The following is a 24,936-nucleotide window of genomic DNA, read 5'->3' on the forward strand; positions in this document are numbered from 1 at the left end:
GGACAGAGTCATGACATTAGGGGACAAAAACAGTAAGCTCTATCAAAATTATTACAATTACTTCAGAAATCTTAAACTGTTGTCAGATCCTGTACTACTAGTATGTTCAATTATTATGCTAGATAAAAATGCTAGAAACTGTTTAAGACTGAGCAAATTGATGTAATGGGCTACTCAAACTGTCCAGTGTGTTTGAAATGTTGGTTGTATATGTTTGTGATCTCTTGTCCAGGGTCGGTAGGAGCCACCAACATGAATGAGCACAGCTCTCGTTCCCATGCTATCTTCACCATTGTTGTGGAGCAGAGTGAGAAAGGACTGGATGGGAAGGACCATGTCAGAGTCGGAAAACTTCATCTGGTGGATTTAGCTGTAAGCTGGACTTTGTTTTTCTTTTTTTTTTCATTAAGGGCATACAATGTAGTTTATTTGAACAGCTATCCTGTTTCAATTACATATTTAGTGACTTTAACAATTTATGTACCTGTAGAAAGTGTACCTTTCATTCCTTATAAATTATCAAAGAATGAAATTGTTCATATTGCCTCCGTCTGTGAAAACAACGTACTGTAGCTTAATGTTTGGCTAGCATTGGTTCTTAGACTTGGTTAAAAAATCTTGTCTTTGGTGGATTTTTCATTTAATATGTAGGTAGGCCCATATGTCCTTAGTAAGATATGATTAGATTTTGAAATGATCCTCCTAGCAGCTTCCTATCAAACTGCATGGATTTAAATGGCTGTTGTGTTTCTAGGGCTCAGAACGTCAGAGCAAGACAGGAGCGACCGGCCAGCGGCTGAAAGAGGCCACAAAGATCAACCTGTCCCTGTCCACCCTGGGGAATGTTATATCAGCCCTGGTGGACGGAAAGAGCACCCATATTCCATACAGGAACTCCAAACTCACCAGACTACTGCAGGATTCATTAGGAGGGAATTCCAAGACTGTGATGGTAAGGAAATAAGAGGAATCCATTGGAAACTTAGAATTTCTAATCATTTTTTGTTTCAACCATTCCTTACTCATGAGAAATTCATTTTAGCCTGCAGGCCACTTTTCTTTGAGATCATGAGGGAAGAGGTAAGGGTCAGACAAAATATATAAAAAAGATAAAGGCCTAATAAATCACACATATTTCATACATACAGGGTACTAGTATTATTTTTATAGGAACAATTACAAGTTGCCATATTCTAACAACTAACAATTATCCCCCACCCTTCCAGGTTGCAAATGCTGGCCCAGCAGACTATAACTTTGATGAAACCATCAGCACGTTAAGATATGCCAACAGGGCTAAGAACATCAAGAACAAGGCCAAGATCAACGAAGACCCTAAGGATGCCCTGCTAAGACAGTACCAGGAGGAAATAGAGAAGCTCAAGCAACAATTGGAGGATGGTAAGCAACCTTTATTATGAAATGTTAGCTTGGATGTTCCAAAATTCCAAAGGGAAGGGCAGCCTTTTTGGGGGGATAAGATTGTACGATTTGGATATTATGTCATGCACTTGCCCCTCCATGTAAAATTTTGGATTATCCCTTGGCATGTGTGGTCTCAAGTGACAGTACCAAAATCATCTATATGTGTACATGATGAATTGTCTTAGACTTAAGAGATTTTTGTCCCTTAAAAATACAAAACTTTGTTGATGTCATCTTATATGTGTCAGGTGTGTATGTGTCATTCAATGCTCAAGCATTGTAAATAAATTGTGTACAGTACAGTGATAGTTTTACGACAGTTTTTTTTCTTTTTTGAAAACCTGTTTTTGGTGTAGTAAGACATAGAGTGTTGTGTGCATGATGGTATAATATGCACATACTGTTACATGTTAGTCTTCCCAAACCACCAGAACTACAATGCATGCCTGTCTCAAGGGTGTACATAAATCTTATATCAATGCTTACCAAATAAAACTATTGTGATAACATTCCCATGATGTCCGCTTTCGCTCCCCCATTCCCCTCTGTTCTCCATGATTTTGCTGATCGCCAGGTGCTAGCGGTATCCGCAAAGGCAAGTCTGTCGCAAACCACCGCCTGGACAGGCCTACTGATTGTGCTCTGTTCATTTGAACAGCTCATACTGGCTGACTAATTATTAAAAAAAAAATTGGCATAATTTTTTTACAAAGAAACAGAGGCAAATATGAAAACTTTTGATAGACCAGGTGTTTAGAAAATTTAGATAAAGATTGTTTTTTTCTGACTACTGCTGTCAATTTTGAGATGCACTAGCTTCTAAGTGACTAGAAATTTTCATTGTGGACCATTTTCAAAAAGCAAGAAATGATGAGTACAGTCAATCTAGTATGAAGCTAGTATTATCATAAATATATTTTGATGCAATGGAATACAGCATTGCAAGCACAATCGGTAACCTGTCTGCAGGAAAAAATGTGTACTCTGTATGCAAACATGAATCATACTTGAATATGATAATATCTCTGTTTCCCCTATAAATATATTTATGACCTTTGGTTGAACCATGCTTGCTTAGCATTTTCTACCCCTCAATTTTTTTTAGGTTTTATCAAGTATTTTTTTCTCTAAACTGCTAGATGTATCTGATACATTTGCACCAAATAGACTGTAATGGTCTCCCCTTTGTATTTTCAAATTTGTAGAAGTGTATATAGCCTACTGTGTAATACATGTATATCACCATCGACACACAATTTTTTTTTGGCAGTGAGTAAAGTCACATGTTATGTACTTACAATTTTACATCATTTTACCATGTAGTGAAGTCCTGTAATGTACATCCTTGGACCTGACTGGTTGAGTATGATATTGTCCTTAGAATAAGATGAAGATATGCTGTCCTGTTTTCTTTAACTTGCACCAGTATTTTGTATAGCCTCATGGCCACAGCACTTATCAGTCATTTGGTCCATATCTGGGAGCGGTAGGCTATATGGATTTTGGCTCAGTGTTCTGAAAAACTCATACTAGTAGCTGACTGAGTGACTGAAATTGGATTTGTGTAACCCATGATTTCATTATTGGAATAAAAGTTTTTAGAATACATGTATATATCAAAAGACAGCAAAACACACAAAACATTTGAAACTCAGTCAAAGACATCTATGTAATTTGTTGAACAATCTGAAATTTTTGGTCAGCTGCAGTGTCTTTTGATATTGGATTGTAACCTAGTGTCCTAGTAACTATCCAACCAACTGTGGTTGTTTGATGTTTGTCTGACTGATGTTGCAGAAGGGGATGGAGGTGATGGGGAGTCTGGGGAGGAGGAGACTGATGACGAGGAGGATGGGGATGAAGTAGACGGAGCTGTGGACGGGACAGAACGAAAGAAGAGAAGAAAGAAAGGTATGCCACTTACAAACAAACACACAATATATTTGATGAGATGTGAGAATGCTATAATGGCAGTGATGCTTTTCAGTTGTTAATGTTAGTTTCAGTTTGTAGGTCCATAATGTGATTTAGTAGTCTGCATTAAATGTCTTGTCAACATTTGTCAAATAAAGATATTTCCTACTCACAGGATAATCTGTGTAATGTAAGTTCTGCTGTCCACGGCTTTACTAGCCACTTCTTTTTGTGTCAGTTGGATGTTCGGGCAGCTGACCGAGTGATTTAATCAGGAACATAGGCATATGAACAAAACTTATAGCTATGTTTTATCAGTGTATGTCTTCTCTCTGTATCTTCCCTTTCTGTTGTCTGACCTGTTCTCTCCTGTATGTCTGGACCTGTAGACTCGTCAGAATCTGACAGCTCCCCTGAGTCAGTGTGTGTACAGAGTAAGTGTTCCTCCTTCCCTTGCCCCGTGGAAAGCCTCCGTGTGCCTGTCCTGTGTGACCGCCCATCAACATCAGCTGCTGCAGGATGTGTCATGGCTTCAGCGCATCGCTGACGTGCCTTTGCTTTTCAGCTCATTTTTCTGATTTGAAGATTTGGATATTTCCTTTCAGATGGATAAATCTAATGGAATGTGCAACTGCTATTACATGTACTGTTGTGCCAAGTTCTCATCAGCCTGGTATCTGTCTTATACAAGCGATCGCGGCCAGCAAGTGGTAGGCAAAAAGCGGGTGACGATTTGCCTACCAATAATTTGCATATGGCTTCAAATAATTTGCATGTATACGATGTAAACAACAACAGCGATCGCTCGTATTCTACATAGCTCCAGTCCATTCCTTTAAACAGTTAAACAGTCTGTCAGATTGTTTGTCAGGGAGGCATTTAGAGGAGCGGACTGGAACGAGAACAGGATGGATGCCAGGCTAAGCTCTCATACTGTCTCGTCTGTAGTCAACTGTTGCAGCACACAGCATGCTCCACCCTGTCTCATCACAATTAGTCGTAGAATGGAAAGACTGTACTTTTCTTGTTTCTGTAGGAAAGAAGAGCAAACTGTCTGCAGAGAAGATGGCTGAGATGCAGGCGGAGATTGAGCGGGAGAGGAAACAGCTGGAGGAGAAGAAGGACATGGAGGAGGAGGAGAAGAACAGGGTCCAGGCCGAGCTGGAGGCTCGAGAGAAGGAGCTCAGCAAGTCCAAGTACGTGGACGGAAAATGACTCTTCAGGCTGTTGTGACTCAAAATGTTCTCGAGAGTTGTTCTCATGGCAGGGTTTCATTGCATTTCATTGAAAGAAGCAACTTGAAGCAGGGACGTGTGGCGTGCAAACTGAACAAGTCAAAATGTGTGATTCAAGTAAGACGTGCTTCAACAAAATACTAGAAATGTGAAGGTGACACCAGATTATTAAACAATTAAATGGCCTTTTTAAAAAATCTGGATTACTTTGTTTTAAAAATTGTTAAAGTTTCTACCCATATTGTATAATGGGTGGAAACTTTGTTGCAGATTTCTTGTTCCCTGTCTAGTCTTGTCACCATTTAGTATAAAGTATAAGAAGACCATTTGTCTACAAAGACCACTTTTCCTCGGTCCCCTGGGTTGTCATCTTGACAAGTTCAACTGTACTTACCTCCATGTCTGTTGCCCCCCTCCCCCAGGCAGGAGCATGATGCCCTGGTGGAGAAGCTGAAGTCTATAGAGAAGAAGGTGATAGTGGGCGGGGTGGATCTGCTGCAGAAGGCAGAGGAACAGGAGAAGTTACTGGAGGAGTCTGCTCACGAACTGGCCGAGAGGAAGGCCAAGGAAGAACAACTCAGGAGAGAGCTGGAGGAAAAGGCTGTAAGTCTTTGAGATGCACTCTTTATTTGGTTGTGTGCTCAATATTTTAGATAAAGCTTGAGTACTGGTAAAACCAGTAATATTAACAAAAGGGTGTGTTCTGAAATTAGATAAGGATTTTACTAAAATGCTGTACATTCAAGCCTTGCATATACTTCAGCATCTAACTTGATTTCCTTCTTTCCTTCTATATGAATCTCTATATCTTTGTATGCAAAGGTAAATGTATTTCTTGAAAACGCAATTCAGTTGTATACCTTATCTTGTCTTCTCCTGACTGTTGATTTAATGATGATATTGAACTTGACATGACTTGATTTCAGGCCGAGAGAGTAGACATTGAAGAGAAATACTCCTCCTTACAAGAAGAAGCATCTGGGAAGACAAAGAAACTGAAGAAAGTTTGGACCATGCTCATGGCTGCCAAGTCTGAGGTAAACATTTCCAGATCTAGAGCATCCTTTACCATACTACAGTACTGCAAAAATTGATTAGGTACAAGTCTGATAAAAAGTTCACTACTCCGGTGGCCTTGTGCAACACAGAGTGTCATTTAGAGGGAGCATAAGACATTTTTCTGAGGCAGCTAGCTATAGAGCATCCACATGGTTCTGTTTTCTTTGAATAAGACATAAGAGCACCTAGTTTTGTCCTTTTCTATTTGAATAATGATCCTGTCAATGTTATTACTTTTTCTATTGTTATGAGGAGGTTCTCAAGAAACTATGTTAATTTGTCAAATTGTTCAGGTACAGCTTACCTAAACCTCTGTACTGGTACCTGTACCTGTACCTGTAGCTGATGTTATGTTTAGGTACGCAGCCCTGCTAACCATTGTTTCCTTGGTACTTACCTGTAGATGGCAGACCTTCAGCAGGAGCACCAGAGAGAGATGGAGGGTCTACTGGAGAACATCAGGCAGCTGGAGAGGGAGCTCCGCCTACAGATGCTCATCATCGACAGTTTCATCCCTAAGGAATTCCAGGTAGTCTAGCAGTAAAACCCTAAATGCGGTGCTCAAAACCCCCATACAGTGCTTTTCAGGAAAGGTGTTTAAGAAACCCTGATTATCTGCTTTCTTGTAAAAAGTGTTCAAGTACATATACGTAAAGTTACTAATTCAAGGCATTTCTTTTCTTAATTTCAATTCTTAATAGAATTGGTGGTAGACAAAACAAGTGGCATTTGTGACTGTGTTGTAATTGTTGATGAATATGGTGTCATGTGAGCACACCTTTCCACAGTAAATAAAACAAAATACAACTGTACTAACATTACCACAGAAGTTAATCAGTTATATCTGATTTCGCCAAAATGTCCAATCATCGTAGGAATACCTCAATATTGTTATTGCTTTACCCACATTTTCGCCAAAAAAGGACAAGGTGTTCAGCATCCTCCAAACTGGGCAGTCAGCCAAGCCAGTAGGGAACGACTTGTCTTTGTTAAAGTTGTCATGCCATGTGGTTGTCAATCACTGTTCTTTATTCCCTTTAAGCCAAAGCACTGGGTTTTCTATAGACTATGTTTGCTTGGGTATCTAAATTAGTAGTGCCAGTTCCAATGAGGTGTAAAAGCGGTGTTGTTGTTGAAAAGCATGGAAACGCATCATAAGTATACACATGTCATGGTAGATAACCCATTCCTCATGTGTGACTTTATATCAGTCATATATCAGTCATATATGCATCTCTTCTGTAAGGCACATTCACTCCCAGCCTAGAGCCCTGGTCTGTGCACTTGCAAGATAACTCTTCCTGATGTGTTCTTGATACTAGACTACACTAGATTTCTGATTACTGCTCTTGTTTTGTTGCTGTAGGAGATGATAGAGAATTATGTGACCTGGAATGAAGAGATAGGGGAATGGCAGCTGGTAAGTCTGGTTTGTTTGAAACATGATTTTAAAAAGTGTACAAAATCTGTTTGAATGTCATAACTGCCTTCATGCAAAAGCAAAATTACATACATGTAGTTGATCTATAGTGGAACATATGGATGTTGCAATGAGGCTGACTAAACTGTTCCATTGTTTTCCAGAAATGTGTAGCGTACACAGGAAACAACATGAGAAAACAGACCCCCTTCCAGACAGGGACAAGTCAAAGGAGGTACACTGTCCATCTTAGCTTTTCACATTATGATAACATGATACAAAATGAAAGATGTAACTTAACATGTGGTTGTGATCTATCTTTGCTAATGAATCATCATTTTCTGTATCCAGAGACTATAATTTAGAACACTTTTGCTAGAAAAATTTTGAGACTTTTTTGTACTCCATCATTCCCAGCTGAGAGATACAGACCTGTCCGGTGCGTACCTGGCCTACACTGAGGAGGGCGCCCTGAAGGCATCCTTACCCAGACCCAAGACTGGCAAGTCAAAGTCAGGCAAGTCCAAGTCATCCAAGTCCAAAAAGTGAGTACTAGTATAACATATACATCACCTTCAATCTGGCTGTTTGAAAAGATTACCTTCCATCTGAGCCACTGTTTCCTAATAGTCTTACCGGGTAATTTTTGTATTACTTACTGCCAGTTTTTAAATTTTACGTTTAACTTATAATTGTTATTTATCATTATTTGATTGTATATACATGTATGTTGATATAATATATATACTACACATCATCAGCTACGAGCTGCCTAGTGCCCTCATTGTAATGTCTTGTTGCAATCCCAATAAAGTCAAAGTCAGCTGTTTTGAACTTTTCTTTTAATTGCAATGTTTGGTTAGTATGGTATATATACATCATGCTATGATGATTGCACAACAAAATCAATCCTGTTCTCTTTACTAAGCTTTACATGTTACAAACTGTGTTTTTCAGGAAACAGCGAGCTTCTACAGACATTGACGCACTTCTCCAGTGAGGTTTTTGCCACACTTTACAGCAGCATCATGCCAGGAAAAACAGCAACTTACTACCTACACCAGCAAAGCATGTCTTCTCAGTCAGATCCGTCCATGTTTAAAAGCCACAGTTGCCTACTTCTGATTTTGCACGTACAATTATGGACCAAGAGCAGGACTGCCCTTTTAAACAAGTCATGTAATGTTACATTAACATTACCAATTGTGTAAGACTGTAAGGTATAAACTTAAGCACAAGCACAAGAAACAGCAGTACATGTACCATTTGTGTGATTACAATATCTAATACTAGTAACAGTCAAAAGTCTTGCATTGTACGTTTTGAAAAATCGTTTTGCTACACTTAGAAATTACAAATTTGTCATAAGGAAAAAAGTGTGCTTCTCATGACACTATTTAAGACACCTTTTATACAAATGAAGGTATGACCACAAAAGCAGCCTTACAGCAAGGATCTGTTCACAATCATTTTTCAGTTGAAGAGGTTGTATTGGATTAACCTAACTACTGATTTCTCCTGTGTCCAATACAAATATAGACTGAACTATTCTTTAGCAACCAGCAGGTGCTACAATGTACCTTGTGATTTTCTGTTATAATGTATGAGATTTTGTATTATGTTGTAGGTGAAATCAGGTGCATAGAGAACATTATAGTGACATGTTTGTATGTTGCACATTGGTGCCGTGAGCTGGCTCGCAGCAAATAGAAAACCTGACTTGTAATCAAACTCTGGGTGTACATAATTTACCTTACAGTTATAGAATCGAATGAGAACTGCAACAATGTCTTCAGTATCCAAACCATGTGTGACAATGTCTTTTGTTCAATCTGATATTGGTACTCAATATTGTATATCAATACCTCATATCAATAATACCATCTATAGAGTTTCTTTGGGACCTGTATTGCCGAGATAGGTGTCCACCTGTAGTAGGATTCCTAGTGCCTGAACCCCGTGCTCTCCCTTCGGGCTGCATCATCAGGGTAGTAGCTGTCCAGTTGTGGCAGATTCTCTAGTGCCTGAATTTCCTCTCTCCTCCATGAAGGCAGTCTAGGTGAGCTGATTGGTGATACCTTCCCCAGCGGCGGTTCTTTCTTCTCTTTAAGGACACCTTTCTTTACTTTACCTGAGAGAGGAATTGAACAAGGTTAGCGTGGAACCAAACTTTGAAAAAGTGTTCACTGGAACATTCCATGCTGTGTATTCTATGAGGATAGCCATTGGGTGCCATCAATAATCAATATACCATTGTAGCCAGCGACATCAGGGAGCTGGCAAAAACTATGGAGGATGGTACTCAGGCTATCTTTAGACTGAATTTTCCAATAGGTTTTAAAAATTGTTGCCCATGTTTTTCTTTCATAAGACAAATCAGTAACATGTAGCACTATTGTAAACAAAATAGGAACAATACTCATTGTGGTAGATAACTTGTAGTAAGATGTTCCTACCTTTCTTGGTGAAGCAAGCGATGTTGACGTCTGACCCGAAGGTGGCTAAACTGCGAGCTATTCTTGGGTTGATGGAGTGAGCAGCGTACTGCATGGCGATGGCATACTCCTGTGGACATGGATGCAAGAAAAATTTTAGCAAAAAAAGGTCTGACGATATGAAAACTAGTACTGCTAAGAAGATTGTCCCATATTCAGCAGTACACCTTTCCACTTTGTTAATGTTACACTTTTCTGCAATTACATCTTTAGTAAATACATGGATACTATAGATATTACTCCATTAGTTTTCACAAACAAACAAACAAAAAACACATACATATACATTTTTACCAAGCTCCCTGGATTTTTAAAAAGAAACAATACAAATACATGTTTAGTAAATAGAAATAACTGATTATTCCATGTAGAAAGACAACCATCTATAACATTGTACTATTTTGTTAGAGAGTTAATGTAGGCAGTGATATGGTTTACACAACACATACCGTGTTTCTGCGGTGCACGTTGGACCCGTACGCCAACAGAACCTGCACCATCGCGAGGCGGTTCATTCTGGACGCCATGTGCAGGGCTGTCTCCTGGAACTGGGCAAAACAAACATCCTTTGAATCACATCGAGCTTCAAAACTTTAAATACGGCAGCAGAGATTAATTGAACAGTCTTCAGCAGTTCTTTGCATTTCGCCCAAACACTGGCATTTGTTAGATTCATTTCTGTCAACTTAGGAGCGCCCCTCTTGTCTCCGTGCGGTCGATACTATACTGCAGTTTAGTACTTACTTTGTTCTGTATGTTGACATCTATCCCGCCTTCCACCAGAGATTCCATCGCCTCCTGGTGTCCGCTGGATACAGCCCAGTGAAGGGCAGAGTTCCCGTCCTGAAACATACCAGTGTTGATTAACCAGTCAGCACCAAGGACAGAACCCACAACTCTTTTAATTTTGAAAGCTTGAGGATTGCCTTCGGAAGTTGCAACCTGTATTGATTTTTTTATCCTGAGAGTTTGTAGCAATGTTATGTCATAAAGTAACTGACAACAACAAAATGCAGCAAAATCGCGACTACCTAACACATGTACCTGATCCACGGCATCCATGTCCACCCTGAGGTCGATGAGCGCGTCTACCGCCGGTGCGTACCCTGCCCCTGCCGCGTGGTGCAGCGCCGTCGTGCCCTTCTGTGGGGCGGAAACAACGGGAGATCAGTCTGGGCCGTGACGGAACGTTTCATGTATTTTTTTTGCAACGCTTCTAATACTATACTAGTACCTTCAAGCAGACCTTTCGGTGATTGCAAAGACAGTATCAAATTGTCCAGGCAGTACTATCCATTTGCCCGGACAGTTGCCATTTGGCATCCGTGTGTTAGGCTGGGATAAAAAAAGATACCATTACGAAAAAGAGAGCCCGAGAAAACTCCTGAAACACGCCAAAAATACGTCCAAGCCTGAACCTCTGTTTGGAGAGTACAAAGCCTGGAGACGACAAAACAGTCTTTTCTGATATGTGGTCAAAACTAACAAAGTGTTTTCAACTCTCTACACATCTTTGGGCGAGGATCGCAGACTTTTTTTGTGTTCTGTAGTTCTGAAGTTTATCTCTGTCCCGGTACCGGTACCTTGCTTTGGATGAGGATATCTGCGCCTTGTTGCACCAGCAGAGCGGCCGTGTGAGAATGTCCGTACAGCCCAGCATGGTGGAGCGGGGTTTCCCCAGCCTGAAACCGTACAAGAGTGGATCCCGGAGTTATAGTACTTATACTCTACTCTATAGTCCCGGTGAGTTTGGTTAAATGTAGCAGAAACGTTATCTTATTCAAAATCAGCTTGCATTTGTCGTTAAAATCATCTCCATTGCTAACCAGTGGAAAAGTCATTGCAGTGAAAGTACTTGTAGTACATTGTATTAATTCACCTCGTTTAAAGCATCGAGGTCGGCACCGTTTTGGATGAGGTAGAACGCCGTGTCGGTGCGCCCTCTTGCGGCGGCGTGGTGTAGAGGACTGTCACCTATCTAGAAAAATACAGCAAGTATAATTGTACAAATTGTGAAGCGTATCATCCGAAGATTATAAATCTAGATATACCTGGATGTTTAACTCCTAAAATATGAAATTCAATATGATTTTAAAGTGAATGTGCTTCAAAGTGCATCCTCAGAACAATACCAAACTGTTCCTACCTTGTTTCTGATGTTGATGTCTGCATCATTTTCTACCAGGATCTTTGCACATGAGGTGTGGCCTCCTAGCGATGCTGCGTGTAAAGCAGAATCACCACTCTGAAAAAAAACAATATCAAAACTATTATTTTTACATTTTCCTGATGAAGACTGCACATTTCATATAGCCGATTCTCCTACATCACAGACAGATACACAAATACAGGAACATTCACTCTAGAATCTAGAATAAAGTCCCGTACCGTACACAATTCACACCCTGCATGATAAATTTCTAACTACAGTTGTAGTAGATCTGTTATGTAATTGTACTAAATGTTTCTTTTAAACTTCAAAAAGTTTGCATCTGTATTTGAATTGTATGAAAGCTATAGCTGATAGAGTTAATAAAGTATCCATGCAGAAGCTATTACTAACACAGGTGTCAAGTACTAGTAACGTAGCCATTCTTTGCAACTAATGATGTCACAACATCATTGGCAACACCAAATTTGTCACAGTTACAAACAGTAACAGTAACACCCCTACCTTCTGAGCGCCCTGTGCGTTGACGTTTGCCCTGTCCTTCAGCACCAGGTTCCTGACCAGCGTCTCCAGACCGTAGAACGCCGCGAAGTGCAGAGTCGACTCTACCTCAGGGGTGAACTGGGCAGGGGAACAACCATGAATTTTTAAATGAAGAGTTTGCGATTTATTATGAAACAACATCACTATTATTTCAGACAGGCATAATTTTGAATTACGATACTTTTCTTGATTGCATACTGGTTTTATAGATCATTGTCTTGTGAATTTGCCCACCTGTTCGATGTCTTCCTCCGCCTTCTCCAACAGGAAGATGGTCTCGGAGTGAGCTGTGTTCTCGGGCTCAGACGCCTTCATGTTCCGTGCCAACTCTATCGGAATTTTCCCAAACTGCAATAACAATAAGAAAAACGCACATATAAAGTATGTTCATCTGATAGGAGGACACAAGAGTTAATAGAATTTTCATAGGCATGGTAGATTTGAAATCCTAGGCCTACTTTTGACACAAAACTAACTTAACGAACGAACCAACCAACCAACCAACCAACCAGCGAACCAACCAACCAACCAACCAACCAACCAACCAACCAACCAACCAACCAACCAACCAACCAACCAACCAACCAACCAACCAATCAACAAATTGAATCAAAATGATACAGTACATGTATTACTAATGTGTACCGTAAAGATAATGGGCAAGAGCCAAGCCACTACGTAGCCACCCTTCCTCTAGTTCCACCCTCCACTTATTTACGTATACACAAAATACCACACAAACGCCCGCTACCTTGTTTTTAGCCTGTATGTTTGCCCGGTAACAGAGCAGCCGTTCTACATGTGCCACGTGACCCAGGCAGGCTGCTAAGTGAAGAGCTGTGTCCTGGTCCTACAAAGAGCAGCAGAAATGGCGAGAGAAACTAATCAAATGTCAGACATTGAGTAAACGGGAGCGGGACATACGGGAAAGGTCTTTACGGCAGTGTCTGACCTTGGTGCTGAAATGTGCTTTCAGTGTTAGGTTTGCAACTTTTGCCATTACAGTTACTAGTATAACAAAAAAAAAACAACTAAGTATATTGAAATGGATTGATTTCTGACTGATGTTAAACGAATTCATGGGTTATGTGACGGGAAATTAACAATAAGTTATTTTTTCTGTCTAAACTTGTACCTTGTTTGTAGTATTTGCATCCGCGCCATGTCTCAGTAGTTCTCTAAGCGCGAAGAATTGGTCCCATTCTGTAGCCAGATGTAGGGGATAATCTCCGTTCTGGAATAGACCGTCAAAAAAGAACATTTAGGTATGACAATGTAATTTGCTATTAAACTTTCTTTCCATCACTACAATTGTTGAAAAAGGGAAATATCTATGAGTGTAACTGGGACGGTGTATTTGACGGTATGATCGTGATTGTGTGCCCACCTTGTTGACGGGGTTTCGGAGAGCCCTGTTCTCGCACAGCACTGCTACCACAGACGCATGCCCAGTACGGGCAGCACAGTGAAGGGGCGTGTCGTCGTCCTGAAACATGTGTGACGTCAGATTGATTGACAGTCAGAATGCTAATAATAAATATTACGAGGAAGTTGACAAGGTGGAAATTATCAACATGGCCACTCAATGTATTTTGTCGCATTAAGACAGATATCTTCAATATATATGTTATTATATTCACTACCGTGTGCTAATAGGGCCTATATTATTTCTCTAACAATAAATTATTTACGTTATTAAAATGAAACATTGTAAACATGTAAGACTATACCTCGTTCCTGATGTTAACATAGGCGGCGTATTCGATCAAGATCTTTGCGACTTCCGGGTGACCTTTAGTGCCTGTATGGTGCAGAGGGGTGTCTCCGAACTGAAAAAAAGTTGTTTTGATAACGCACACATAGTTTCTCTGTTTTCCTTTCATTTTTTATTATCTACGAATATCTGTATCTGTATAGCCGGTATAACCGCCCTTCGGCGTAACGCACCAGCTTCCCAGCGGCACGCGGCGCGGCGGCAGCTGGCTACATTACACCGAACGACTTGTTACGCCTTTCCCAAGGGCACAAGATCGGTGACATGGGTAGGTTTCGAACCCGGGACCTCTTCGTCCGTAACACGCTACCGCTACGCCACACGACCCCAAGAGGCTAAGAAAATATCACACCGATATCCATGTATGTACTTACATCATTGGTAATGTCCACGTCGGCCAGTAACGACAGAAGTTTAGCGGCGACATCTACATGACCTTTGGCAGCAGCCATATGCAGGGCCGTGTTTCCGTCCTGTAGAAAACGTTACGTGACGTTACATTACAGTCACAGATGTCAGATCCTCACCAACAGTGCCCTAGCATATATGTTCTGTGCTAAGATCTAGACTTGACATTACATCATTCACACAGATCCTAACCAGCGGTGCACTAGCTAGAAAACGTGAAGAATCCAGCCGGAATTACACCATATTCATCGGATGCATAGGGACATACCTGTTCGATGCTAAGACTTGACATTGTATTATTCAATATAAAGATCATGTAAAGAGTTTAAGTAGAAATAGATTTAGGATAGTTATCACTTCGTTTCTCTGTCAAGTATACATACATTGAAAACCTTTTTTTCGTTGGTTTTATTTGCAATTAGCCTTCGGGCATGGTCTAGCAATAAAGCTATCAAGTATTTTCATTATCGATATGTGTTAATCATTTTTATGGGAAACTGCTCACGTGTTCCTTGGCGTTGACGTTGGCTAACAGCTCGTGGTACCGCTCCACCAGAGCACAGTCTCCGTTCCTTGCGCCGTGGAAAAACGTCTTGGATATCACCTACAGGAGAATTTCAATGATTGGTCGATTCAAAATATAACGGTGGGTTACGTAGCAACGTCAAACGTACCGTTATTTTTATTTTACTCATTGGACACCACGTAACAAGACCCGAAGGCCACTCCAAGGTTACGGGTTAAGTATCAGACAGAAACAGCATCTTTTCTTCCTAAGTCAGAAACATCATGATAATCTTTGCATCATCAGCTGATTCAACAAGATACGAAAAGCAAAATACAAAACTAGTCAGTCAAATTCTTTTGAGATCATCTTCTCTTACTTACCAGGTACCGTCTGAAAGTGTCCCCTAAGACGTAACAAAAGGCGTCTAACATCGTGTCGTCCTGTAGGTACCTCCGCCTGTACCTGTCGTACAGATAGTACACAGACGGACGGGTCAGCTCCAGGTACCGGCGGAGCTTCTCAAACTTCGGGTGGGAAAGGCGCTTCAAGCCCGGTCCTATAGAGGGACACAGCGACAGACATATAATTGCTAGTGTTTGCCAAAAAGTTACAAAGTGGAAGGGGGTGACTAGCGAAAAACACCACAATGGTACAATGAAGAACATACTGTGTCTTGGAAAAGTTTAAGAACATAACGGAGAATTATCTCGTAAATTTTGTAGCAGGTTTTCATGTAACTTGTCAACAATGTGTTCGCATGTTTTGGCAAAGAATTACGCAGAGACTTACTAACATGTGATTTCAATGAAATTGTTATATTTACTACTATATAACTGGACAATATTTCATCCAAATACCAATGATATTGGTCTATTGGGTAGTGTGAGAATGTCTTCCTTCTCAATACGATGTTTTGGAATATATCTTGTCACCACACACACACCTTCTTGTTTCACAGAGCCCTTCAACTCTCCCGCTTTCCTCTCTGCAAACGGAAGCACCTCGTCCTCTAACGTCTGGTGCCTCTGACACGACACTAGGATCTCCACCAGCAGACTCAGGTCCGTCTCGGTCACCAGCTGTCGTGACACGAGGACGTCAATCAAAAACTCCGCCGTGGGTGGGGCCACGTTCGGGACCAGTCGGGTTTCTTCGGGGAAATATTCTTCGCACAACAGTCGGACGTGTTCGGCATGCCCGACTTCCAGGTCCGACGCGACACGAGACAGGAGATCGGGGAAGGAAATGGTGCTCTCCTTTGCCATACTGTAGTGTCCAGATTTTCTTATTCAGCTAACAATTTTCTTTCAAAGTTTCATGGTGCGTTGTTTTACGCCGCCTTGCACAAAATTCTGTTGAAAATGAACATACGAAAAATTAGATACACAGGTCACTGACTACTTTCACGCCGGTAGGTACTAAGTAGTAGTAGTACACATGAGTATGTACAGTGTGATATCTCTGTAAATTAGCTGTACTTAGCTTTTAAGAGCATAAATGTACAATAAATATATCTCATTCATTCAGTATAGTAACACTCCAAATAGGCTTTGTACCATATGGACATTTGGTAGTACGTTGCTTGTTTTCCCTTTAGCATTAACTTTGTGAAAATCCTGAATCTGACTGTATATAGAGTCATCAGTTATGAGGACCATTAACAGCATGACAGCTGAACGTGTTTACAAACGGTATCGCTATTGAGAAGGTACAACTGACCGTTGAGTAAACAATAAACAACTTGAGAGGGCACAGCCTGTTCCTGAGAGGGTTTTCACCTCACTTATGACTGTTCAATTGCCCCAAGTGTTCCTTTTCGTTACTTCTGATTAGGAGTAGTATACAAGCGTGAAGTTCCTGTAACGTTACATGTTATGTTACGGGTAGAGGGTTTGAAAAAAAAGTAGGAGATCTTGCCTCAAAATACCCCAAACAAGTGAGATTTGCAAAAATACTTAGCCCACAAGTCCATATCAAAATTTGAAATACAGCTATCTTAGATAACATATACAGTTACCTGAATGTATTATATAGTTAACACCTCTTCTTATATTCTTGTGTGATTCCGCCCTCCCACCTGTCGCCGCTCACCTGTTGCCCTACCTGTACGGGGTCGTAACCATGGAAGCGTGACATTACACCTAGTTGGGTCGAACCATTCATGCATAGGGGGTAGGGTACTTGTTTCAATACACGAAGAAGTGAATCACACGATCCGTACACACACTTTCATATCTACTTGGATCAATTTTCCTTATATCTTCATAATGACCAGTGTGCGATATTAATGGTACAGTACAGGTTGACACCGCCACTGTTCATTATTGACATGTAGCAAACAAAAAAGCACAATAATAGACAAAGAATGGTGATTCGACCATTTTAATTCAACAAGAGGTGCTCAATACCATGTTCTTGCACAGTATCCATTGAAACATCAAGTATTCGTTTGCCAATACATCCTGTTGTATATACAGGCAAAATCATTGTCTATTTTAAAGGAAATATACTTGTCACAAGAGTAATATTTACGATAGGGTCACACTAGTACTGAACTGTCAACGTATGACATTTGCTTTTTTTTAAATTTCCTCCATATTCAAAACAATCCGTCGCTTCCACTGGCTATCTTTGATACATTTTACACGGTATCAATGTTGAGCATAGTTTGACAGAAAGAACTTACGATCGTGGTTTCTGACACTTTGTGGCATGAAACATACAAACGAAGTCACAATCGTTACATTTTAGTAATCAGTTTTCTCAGCCTGGCACTGTCACCTCTTCCTGAAGAAGTCCGTAACTGTCGTCTGTTTTACCGTCTTAGAACTTGACCGCATAAGTCTCTCCTGGCACCACTTCTCCTCCAAGGCGTTCTCAGTGTTCAAGATGTTATCCAAGACTTCCGTGTGCCCCTCCCTTACAAAGAATTTCTTTAGTCTCTTCAGACAATGCAGCGCTTCTGGAAGGTCTGTTATGTCGTCTGACTTGTGTCCTTCTGTCTCAGACGCTGCTTCCCTGTCGAACTCATCTTCTAGAGATCTCTTCCTTTTCCTCTGCCTGTTGTTTCTGTCGTGTCCGACACTGCTCGGGCGGTGCTGGATGAAGATGGGTACCGGTTTGGCGTTGCTGCCGAAACTGTCGTTCAGGTCCAGCGTCTCCAAGCCCTGTTGTATCGTGATGAACCGAACCCGGCGCGGCTTGTTAGAGTCGACGTTTGGCGGCATCGTCACAAACTGCCTGCTAGCTCGTCTCAGAGTCAGCGGTGGAGATAAATGACTTGTAGAAGCGCAGATGAAGGCTGTTTTATACTCCGGTGGAAGTTGTCTTTGCCTGGCGTCAGTAGTCGCGTTACACACGCCATGTACCATTGTATGTGAGAAATGTTGAGAAATGAACAATACAGCTGAAGCCATTGTCTTCATTGACGGCGACGACCTGGAGCCTTGCATTGAGTCATCAGACAAGTTTCAGACATGCCAAACCAGAAAATCTGGAACTACTACTCAGTGACTGGAAGTCTCGTTGCGCATGACCTTTCACGGTCATGAAAAAAATGAGATAAACTTCTTCTATCGATAAAATAAAATGAAAAGGTAAGGCCTGTTATTGTAGAGTTACGCCCATTATTTACCCGTAACGTACTGTCATGTCACAGCCAGCATTTCACAGAAACTTGCTGATGAAGAACTGTTAACTTTCAGTCCATCTCCGCAATCTGACTTAAATGTTTCTTCCTGAAGAAGTCCGTAACTGTCGTCTGTTTTACAGCCTTAGACCTTGGTCGTACAAGTTTTCTCTTACACTTCTCCCCCAAGACGTTCTCCAGCTCCAAGACGTTGTCCAAGACGTCTGTGTGCCCCTCCCTCACCACAAACGTCTTTAGTTTCTTCAGACACTGTAGTGCCTCTGGGATGGTTCTGACATCTTCTGGGCCCTTTTCCCTGGCGTTCAGCGATGATTCCGTCTCAAAATCGTCTTCCAGTGACCTCTTTCTCTTCCGCTGCGCGCACATGTTGTCCTTCACCTCGAATGTTTTTCCTGAGTCGGTCCCGGTGTCGCTGCAAAATCTGTCACCCAGTTCCAGCGCTTCTAACCCCCGCTGTAGCGCGCAAAACGGGCTCCTGTGTTGTTTTGTGTCTTTTTTGGGTGGCATCGTTGCGATGTGGTGCAATACAAGTGGTTGACTTAAAGAGGAACACAACCGTGTTCTTTTAACATTTGCCAGGCACAAGACAACATTGTCTGCCCACCAAGCAAATTGCCGTTATGCCCAAGGGCCAATTTACACTGTTAACTATCTATAAGTGTGATCATCTGGTAACATGGATTCTCCAGTGGGCCTTCTCAAAACAAGAAAAACCGGCAAACAACAAAATAGCAGCTATACACAGTGGAATAGTAACAAAGTAATGTAAATCTGCTCGGTGCTCTAATTGCTCTGTTTACAGGTAATTACACTATCTGTTAATTGGTCCTTGTTAAAAATGATATGCAAGAAGGGAACCTGAAATAAGGTTTTTGAAAGCAAAAAGACCTCTTTGCTGAAAGCAAACCCTCCAAAGAACAACATTTCCGTCAGATTTGACTTGGACCATAGTTGAGAAAGCTGATGCACGACTTAGTCATGTAAAGTTAGAGAGAGGACGTTTTTATTTGATCATGATGTATAGGATAACAAATAGATTGGTCTGACAACATAAAATGTGTAATTGGGCTAAGGCTGCAACTGTTGACTGTCAAGCATATTGGTACTTACTACATGCACATATTTCATAACAACATAGTATGAAAATCAGTTGCCTAGATATCTTTACAGTAAATAGCTTAACTAGTATAGTTATTGTTCCATGAATGTTTTTCTTGAAAACCCTTGATGCCCATAGTATCAACAGAAACATGTCCCCTTTCTGTTCCTATACCATATGTAGAACATCTATTTGTATCATACTGTTAGGTTTAAGAAAAGTAACATATGAAGCATCTTGCTCCTCTGTACATGAGCAGTAATACAAAGAGTAAATAATATTGACATGTTAAAGTGTTGACATATTAATGTTTAAAAAGTGTCTACCAGTAATTACAGCAAGACATTTTACATGATTTGTTTTCTTTTCAAAGTTAGTTGGAATCATTCAAATGCGAGCCTGAAGCTGTGTTCCTGCTCCTTCCTTTGCACTTCACACTGTTTGGCAACTTCATCCACTTTCCTCTGCAACACCGCTGGAAAGTAGTATAGAAAACACAGTTTGGATCATAAGTTTGAGACATGGCAGTGCTAGAAAATATTACCAAGGTTGTAGACAGGATGGATCCAAACTTCAAGAAACATATGGTTGACTAGTAAAAAAATAATGCAACAATTTATGAATGGCAAACAAAAATGCTTATTGTTCTAATGAAAACCATCCATTTTTTGTTGTAAAAGTTTTCTGTTCTACTTTATTCAAAATACAGGTTAAATACTACTGCTTCCTAAAGATCTGTCTGTGTTATGCTGAAGGGCGGTTATGTCAACTAAACAGATACATATCTAAGTGATTATTTACAAGTGAATAATAATGTTCTTACCTGCATTCTGGTCCAACCACTGTAAGGAGTCCATGTGTGCGTTCAGGATTCTGGCAATCTGGTGAAGCTAGAGGGAAGAAACAGAGAAGCTCAAGACTGCTCTACATTCCTGGTTATCATCTATTACTTAGTATCAGTGTTTCTAAAGCAACCATCACTATAAAGAAGTAGAGGAAATCCTCTCCTCTCTTGCATATCATCTGATGTTTAAATGCTATACAATAATCCAAAGTAGAGTGAGGTCCCAGGCCTACAGAATGTCATGCTTGTAGCGGAGGAAACAAAATTCTTACTGGGTCATTGCTGGTGTTTGGAGCTCCTGATTGGTTGAGGTGTTCTATGATGTCCTTGATGTCTTGCATCATTCTCTTGAGCTGTGCATCTGTGTTCTCAGCTAACTGGTACCTGTGTGTGTACGGGCAACAGTACAGTTTCATTTCACTCTACCCACCAAAGACCTTGTCATGTATTACCCGTGTTGGAATACTGTGTGCCAGTCAGCGGCTCACCTATGTACAGTAAGACAAACTCAAAGCAGTACAACGGAGAGCAGTTTGGACAATACTACTAGGTGGATGCTTCACAACCTATGAACAAGCCAGGAAAGACTAAAACCATCCACTGCTCTCAGAGCGTAGACAGAAACTGTGCCTCAAGTTTGAGATTCACTTCAAAGCCCACTAACCATCAATACTACCAACAAAGGGATCGGACTATCATGGTAGAATCACTAGAAACAGAGACAAATACCGGACAAGAAAATGCAAGACAAACCGACTTCGAAACATAACTAACATACCCGTAACTAAGATGGAGAAAATTTGACAATTGTATAGATGGAATTGAATAGATGGAAGTCCTCACGTATGTTCTCTCTCCAGGTCGGCGTGCTGCTGGTAGATGGAGGGAGCCTGGCTCTTCACAGCGCCCTCTAGCGGCTGTAGCATGTCCTCCAGCTCCCGCTGCTGTGCAAGGATGAAGTCCAGCTCGTGGTCCAGCCGGCCCTGGTCCAGCTTCACACGCTGCACCGCCTCGTTCAGGGCTACAATCTGGAACATGTCAGAGTGGTGTTAGAAACATATAGATACCCCGAAAATAATTTCATCAAGTTGGTAGGTCCTGCAAACTGGACCCGACCCTGGGCCAAGTTGTGGCTGGCAAGTATTTCTGATGTCTACCTGCACCTAACCTGCATGTCCATGTACATGAACTATCCATGTACAGTCAATATACAAATGTAGGGGTATGTGCATGTTATTTGCTGCAATCACTGTTACCACCTACCAAGTATAAAATAAATAATGGTAATGGTTTCTGAACAGTTTTTAGTATGATCCAAACTTCTCAAAGTCTGAGTGGTGCAGGTAAAATTTGTCTGGTGCAGATAATTTAGAAAAAAGTAATTTGAGCCCTGCAAGTACCAGGCATTATTACTGACCTTCTCCCCGTTCTCGATGACCTGTCTGTCCCAGGCGTTGACCTGCGTGGCCTGGTGCAGGAAGGTTCTCTCTGTCTCCTCCAGCTGGACACTCCACTTGTTAATCTTCTCTTCCAGCTGGGTGAAGGTCATGGTCGGGCCTTTGGTGGCACTGTGGAAAAAATGACAACATTATAACCACACAGTTGTCATGGTCAGAACTTAGTGGCGCTGTGGAAAAAACAACAACAGCATCATAACCACCATTTAATCATCATTTGATTAAATGAAGACTCTCCTACGTCCTAACTACATGTACAATACATTATGGATACCAGATACATGCTATTTTTCAGCCCCTTCTTGACTAAGCTTACCTGGCAGCTGTAGTTGTTGCAGCTGTGCTTGCAGCAGGTGCAGACGTCTGGGCACCTGCCAGTGAGAAGGACGTGTTTGTAGTGGGCTTGACTGCAGCGACTCCCGACAGTAACCCAGCTGCAGTAGTTCCCCCTGCAGTTGTAGCTGCAGTGGCACCAAACGTCAGGGATGTTGTAGGTTTGGCTGCAGCTGTTGTTGCAGCAGTTGTGGCAGCTGCGCCAAAGTTCAGGCCTGTTGGTAGCTGTGTGGTGGTTGTAGCTGCTGCTGTAGCCTTGGCAGCTGAAACGGCAGGGGTGGCGCTGGCTGAAACAAGAAAGACATAAATAATAACAGTTTTTAACTTCTAAATTCTTCTGCAATTAACCTGTATGTGTTGCATAATGCCTCAACGATTGGTCATAAGCAGCCTTGTTATTTATAGCAATGCAAATTGATGAAGACATTGCATGTTGCCTTTTCATGTACTTACAAGGCAAGAAGGTATAGGGAAGAAAGACTTTTTAAAAAATTTCCACTTAAAAATTTTACAACAATGTACAGAGAATATGGGAGATGAAACATGATTGAGTTATAGAGAATAATGAAAAGCTTAATATCTAAATACCTATTTCTTTCAAGCATTTTTACTCTCAATACGTCAAAGCAATGTACTGATATGTCCATACTGACCTGTCGTGGTCCCTCCTCCAAACAGGACACTTCCAGTTGCCGTGGCTACAGGCGTGGCCCCCAGTACCAGCCCTGTCGGCACGGTGGTACCTGTGGTGGTAGCGGGGGTAGCGGCAGACACTGCTGTGGTCTGGCCGAAGGAAAAGCCGGGGGTGCTGGTCGTCAGGGGCTGACTGAAGCTGAACCCTCCGCTGTTAGTCTGAGGAGTTGGTGTGGCAAAAGCAGCTGCAGGCATCCACAAAAAAAAAACACCTTTCTTAGTAACGTTTTCCTCAGTATCATTTCAACAAAGGTTTTAACACTGTGATACTGGATAATATCTCTTGTTATTCATCTATGATCTAGCACAGGATGGAAGTATAACTTCATATGTACAAACAGTGGTACAAGTCTGGTTACAATCTTACTACCAGTACATCTGTAGCATATTTCGCCTGGGTGCCATCCTGTTTGAATGCCGGGACTCCCATACTCGCTTCTAAAATTTTTTAGGGTTATGGGAGCCCTGGCATACAAATAGGATGGCACCAAGGCTATGGCATACTAGCCATAAAAATGTAGTAGTATGTACAGGTCCAGCTTCTTCTTGCTTCTGAAGACAGCTGTAGGTATAAGACCAGATTGAGCTTATAAATATAATAGTATACATAGTTTATCGAGTTGCATGACGAATATGGAGTTTTCCTTGCTATCTTAAGATCTAAAACTAGGGAACTTATCTTGTATACAACTGCATAGAGTCTTTTATACCTGGTTTTGACTGTGGTGTGAAGCCTAAAGACCCAGGCTGACCAGCTGCAGAGGGAGTGGACATCACTTGACCGCCAAGAGTGAACCCGGGCTTGGGATCCACCGCGCCTGCTGTCGTTGAAGCCGGCATGGCGAACAGGCTGGCGGTCGGTGCAGCGGTCGTTGTCTGACCTGGGGTGGCCTGTGTTTGTCCAAATGTAAACATCTGTGGAAAGATCAGAAATGATACAATTTTTAAAGATCTACTCTACGTACATACTCTACTCTACTTAAGTTAGAGTTCTACTACCTCCTTCAGGCTGTCATGATTTAAAAAATACATGCATGAAAACACCAGTCTACTACTACTACTACAGTACTACAACTGATGCTGCTACTAACTACTTCATAAGCATGATTTCATGTTATTATAGTTAATGTTTATTTCATGATAAATATCAAGGACCTTGCTTAAAATTATCAAGGAGCTTTAACGTTATATAGGGAAAGCTCCATGCTTAATGCAACATACTAAAATATGTTTAACAGTGGCAAACGACTAGTGTGATATCTTAAGCAAAGGGCCAAGAGTTTGGGCTGGATGGGCAAAGACTTTGGGGTGGAAAACATCCAAGGAAACTTCCGAAGTGACAAAAACTGACATGTGGTAAACGGCTGCAGTGCCCCCCTCCCCTAAAACCTGACATCGAAACTTTACGTAAATTACGTTACCTTTGTTTGGTATATCAGCTACTCATGAGAAATACTCTATTCACTTGATATCAGTGATTCAAGCTCTTCTATCGACGGAGTATTGCCCTCAAATCCTTTTCTTCTTTGACAAAATTATTTGGTTGAAAACAGGAACAGAAACCGCGCAATCGAGTATGCTCGACTGTAAACATAGCCGCTTATTCGTCAGAATCCGAATCAGTAGCTTACCACAGTGGTAGCTTACCGTAGTAGCAAATTCTTCTCAGCCGATTCGAATGCATTTACGTCACTTTCGCCAGGTCCACAGTCTTACTAGTAATGTTGTCACCCGTAAACGTTTATGTGATAAAGTTAGGATGTTTCAAGTATATGCTCCCACTGGAAAGGGGTGGTTTGGTAGACAGTAACACAGTGACCCACGCACGCACGCACACAGACGCGCACGCGCGCACGCACGCACACTGACACCGTACATACGCACACGCGCGCACGCACGCACACACACAC

General features: G+C 41.4%; 6 protein-coding genes across 6 annotated transcripts in view; 1 reads left to right on the plus strand and 5 right to left on the minus strand.

Moving 5' to 3' along the window:
- LOC109468007 (kinesin-like protein KIF3A) overlaps positions 1-8,305 on the plus strand; it is a 10,410-nt gene extending 2,105 nt beyond the window's left edge. The window contains 15 exon segments of the mRNA XM_019766211.1: positions 1-32; positions 233-372; positions 755-952; positions 1,227-1,401; positions 2,000-2,020; positions 3,223-3,336; positions 4,376-4,535; positions 4,997-5,177; positions 5,501-5,611; positions 6,037-6,162; positions 7,000-7,053; positions 7,218-7,260; positions 7,263-7,288; positions 7,471-7,598; positions 8,011-8,305. The exon segment at positions 1-32 is cut by the window's left edge and continues 26 nt beyond it. Of these exon segments, the coding sequence (XP_019621770.1) occupies positions 1-32; positions 233-372; positions 755-952; positions 1,227-1,401; positions 2,000-2,020; positions 3,223-3,336; positions 4,376-4,535; positions 4,997-5,177; positions 5,501-5,611; positions 6,037-6,162; positions 7,000-7,053; positions 7,218-7,260; positions 7,263-7,288; positions 7,471-7,598; positions 8,011-8,053 (1,552 nt within the window). The 3' untranslated portion in view covers positions 8,054-8,305.
- A 664-nt stretch (positions 8,306-8,969) lies between these two features.
- LOC109468008 (26S proteasome non-ATPase regulatory subunit 10-like) lies at positions 8,970-10,706 on the minus strand. The gene is made up of 5 exons (XM_019766212.1): positions 10,593-10,706; positions 10,293-10,391; positions 9,998-10,096; positions 9,510-9,618; positions 8,970-9,184 (listed from the first exon to the last, which is right to left on the minus strand). Exons 1-5 carry the CDS (start codon positions 10,608-10,610, stop codon positions 8,997-8,999), a joined length of 513 nt encoding a protein of 170 aa, XP_019621771.1. The 5' UTR covers positions 10,611-10,706; the 3' UTR covers positions 8,970-8,996.
- A 401-nt stretch (positions 10,707-11,107) lies between these two features.
- Positions 11,108-16,806, minus strand: LOC109467767 (ankyrin-1-like). The gene is made up of 13 exons (XM_019765819.1): positions 15,895-16,806; positions 15,332-15,507; positions 14,949-15,047; positions 14,410-14,508; positions 13,992-14,090; positions 13,649-13,747; positions 13,397-13,495; positions 13,013-13,111; positions 12,496-12,609; positions 12,223-12,339; positions 11,695-11,793; positions 11,428-11,526; positions 11,108-11,230 (listed from the first exon to the last, which is right to left on the minus strand). The coding sequence occupies exons 1-13, from the start codon at positions 16,214-16,216 to the stop codon at positions 11,108-11,110; spliced, it is 1,644 nt and encodes a 547-aa protein (XP_019621378.1). The 5' UTR covers positions 16,217-16,806.
- Positions 16,807-17,536: 730 nt separating this feature from the next.
- LOC109468051 lies at positions 17,537-18,494 on the minus strand. Its single transcript, XM_019766271.1, has one exon. It carries the CDS (start codon positions 18,401-18,403, stop codon positions 17,729-17,731), a length of 675 nt encoding a protein of 224 aa, XP_019621830.1. The 5' UTR covers positions 18,404-18,494; the 3' UTR covers positions 17,537-17,728.
- A 46-nt stretch (positions 18,495-18,540) lies between these two features.
- Positions 18,541-19,212, minus strand: LOC109468052. The gene has a single exon (XM_019766272.1). It carries the CDS (start codon positions 19,105-19,107, stop codon positions 18,652-18,654), a length of 456 nt encoding a protein of 151 aa, XP_019621831.1. The 5' UTR covers positions 19,108-19,212; the 3' UTR covers positions 18,541-18,651.
- A 371-nt stretch (positions 19,213-19,583) lies between these two features.
- LOC109467989 (nuclear pore glycoprotein p62-like) lies at positions 19,584-24,849 on the minus strand. The gene is made up of 9 exons (XM_019766177.1): positions 24,448-24,849; positions 23,737-23,941; positions 22,987-23,211; positions 22,317-22,620; positions 21,961-22,111; positions 21,387-21,571; positions 20,816-20,927; positions 20,523-20,589; positions 19,584-20,174 (listed from the first exon to the last, which is right to left on the minus strand). The coding sequence occupies exons 2-9, from the start codon at positions 23,939-23,941 to the stop codon at positions 20,083-20,085; spliced, it is 1,341 nt and encodes a 446-aa protein (XP_019621736.1). The 5' UTR covers positions 24,448-24,849; the 3' UTR covers positions 19,584-20,082.
- Between the last annotated feature and the right edge of the window lie 87 nt (positions 24,850-24,936).

Source organism: Branchiostoma belcheri, unplaced genomic scaffold, assembly GCF_001625305.1.
Source record: "Branchiostoma belcheri isolate BF01 breed outbred unplaced genomic scaffold, Haploidv18h27 scaffold19, whole genome shotgun sequence".
Classification (NCBI taxonomy): domain Eukaryota; kingdom Metazoa; phylum Chordata; class Leptocardii; order Amphioxiformes; family Branchiostomatidae; genus Branchiostoma; species Branchiostoma belcheri.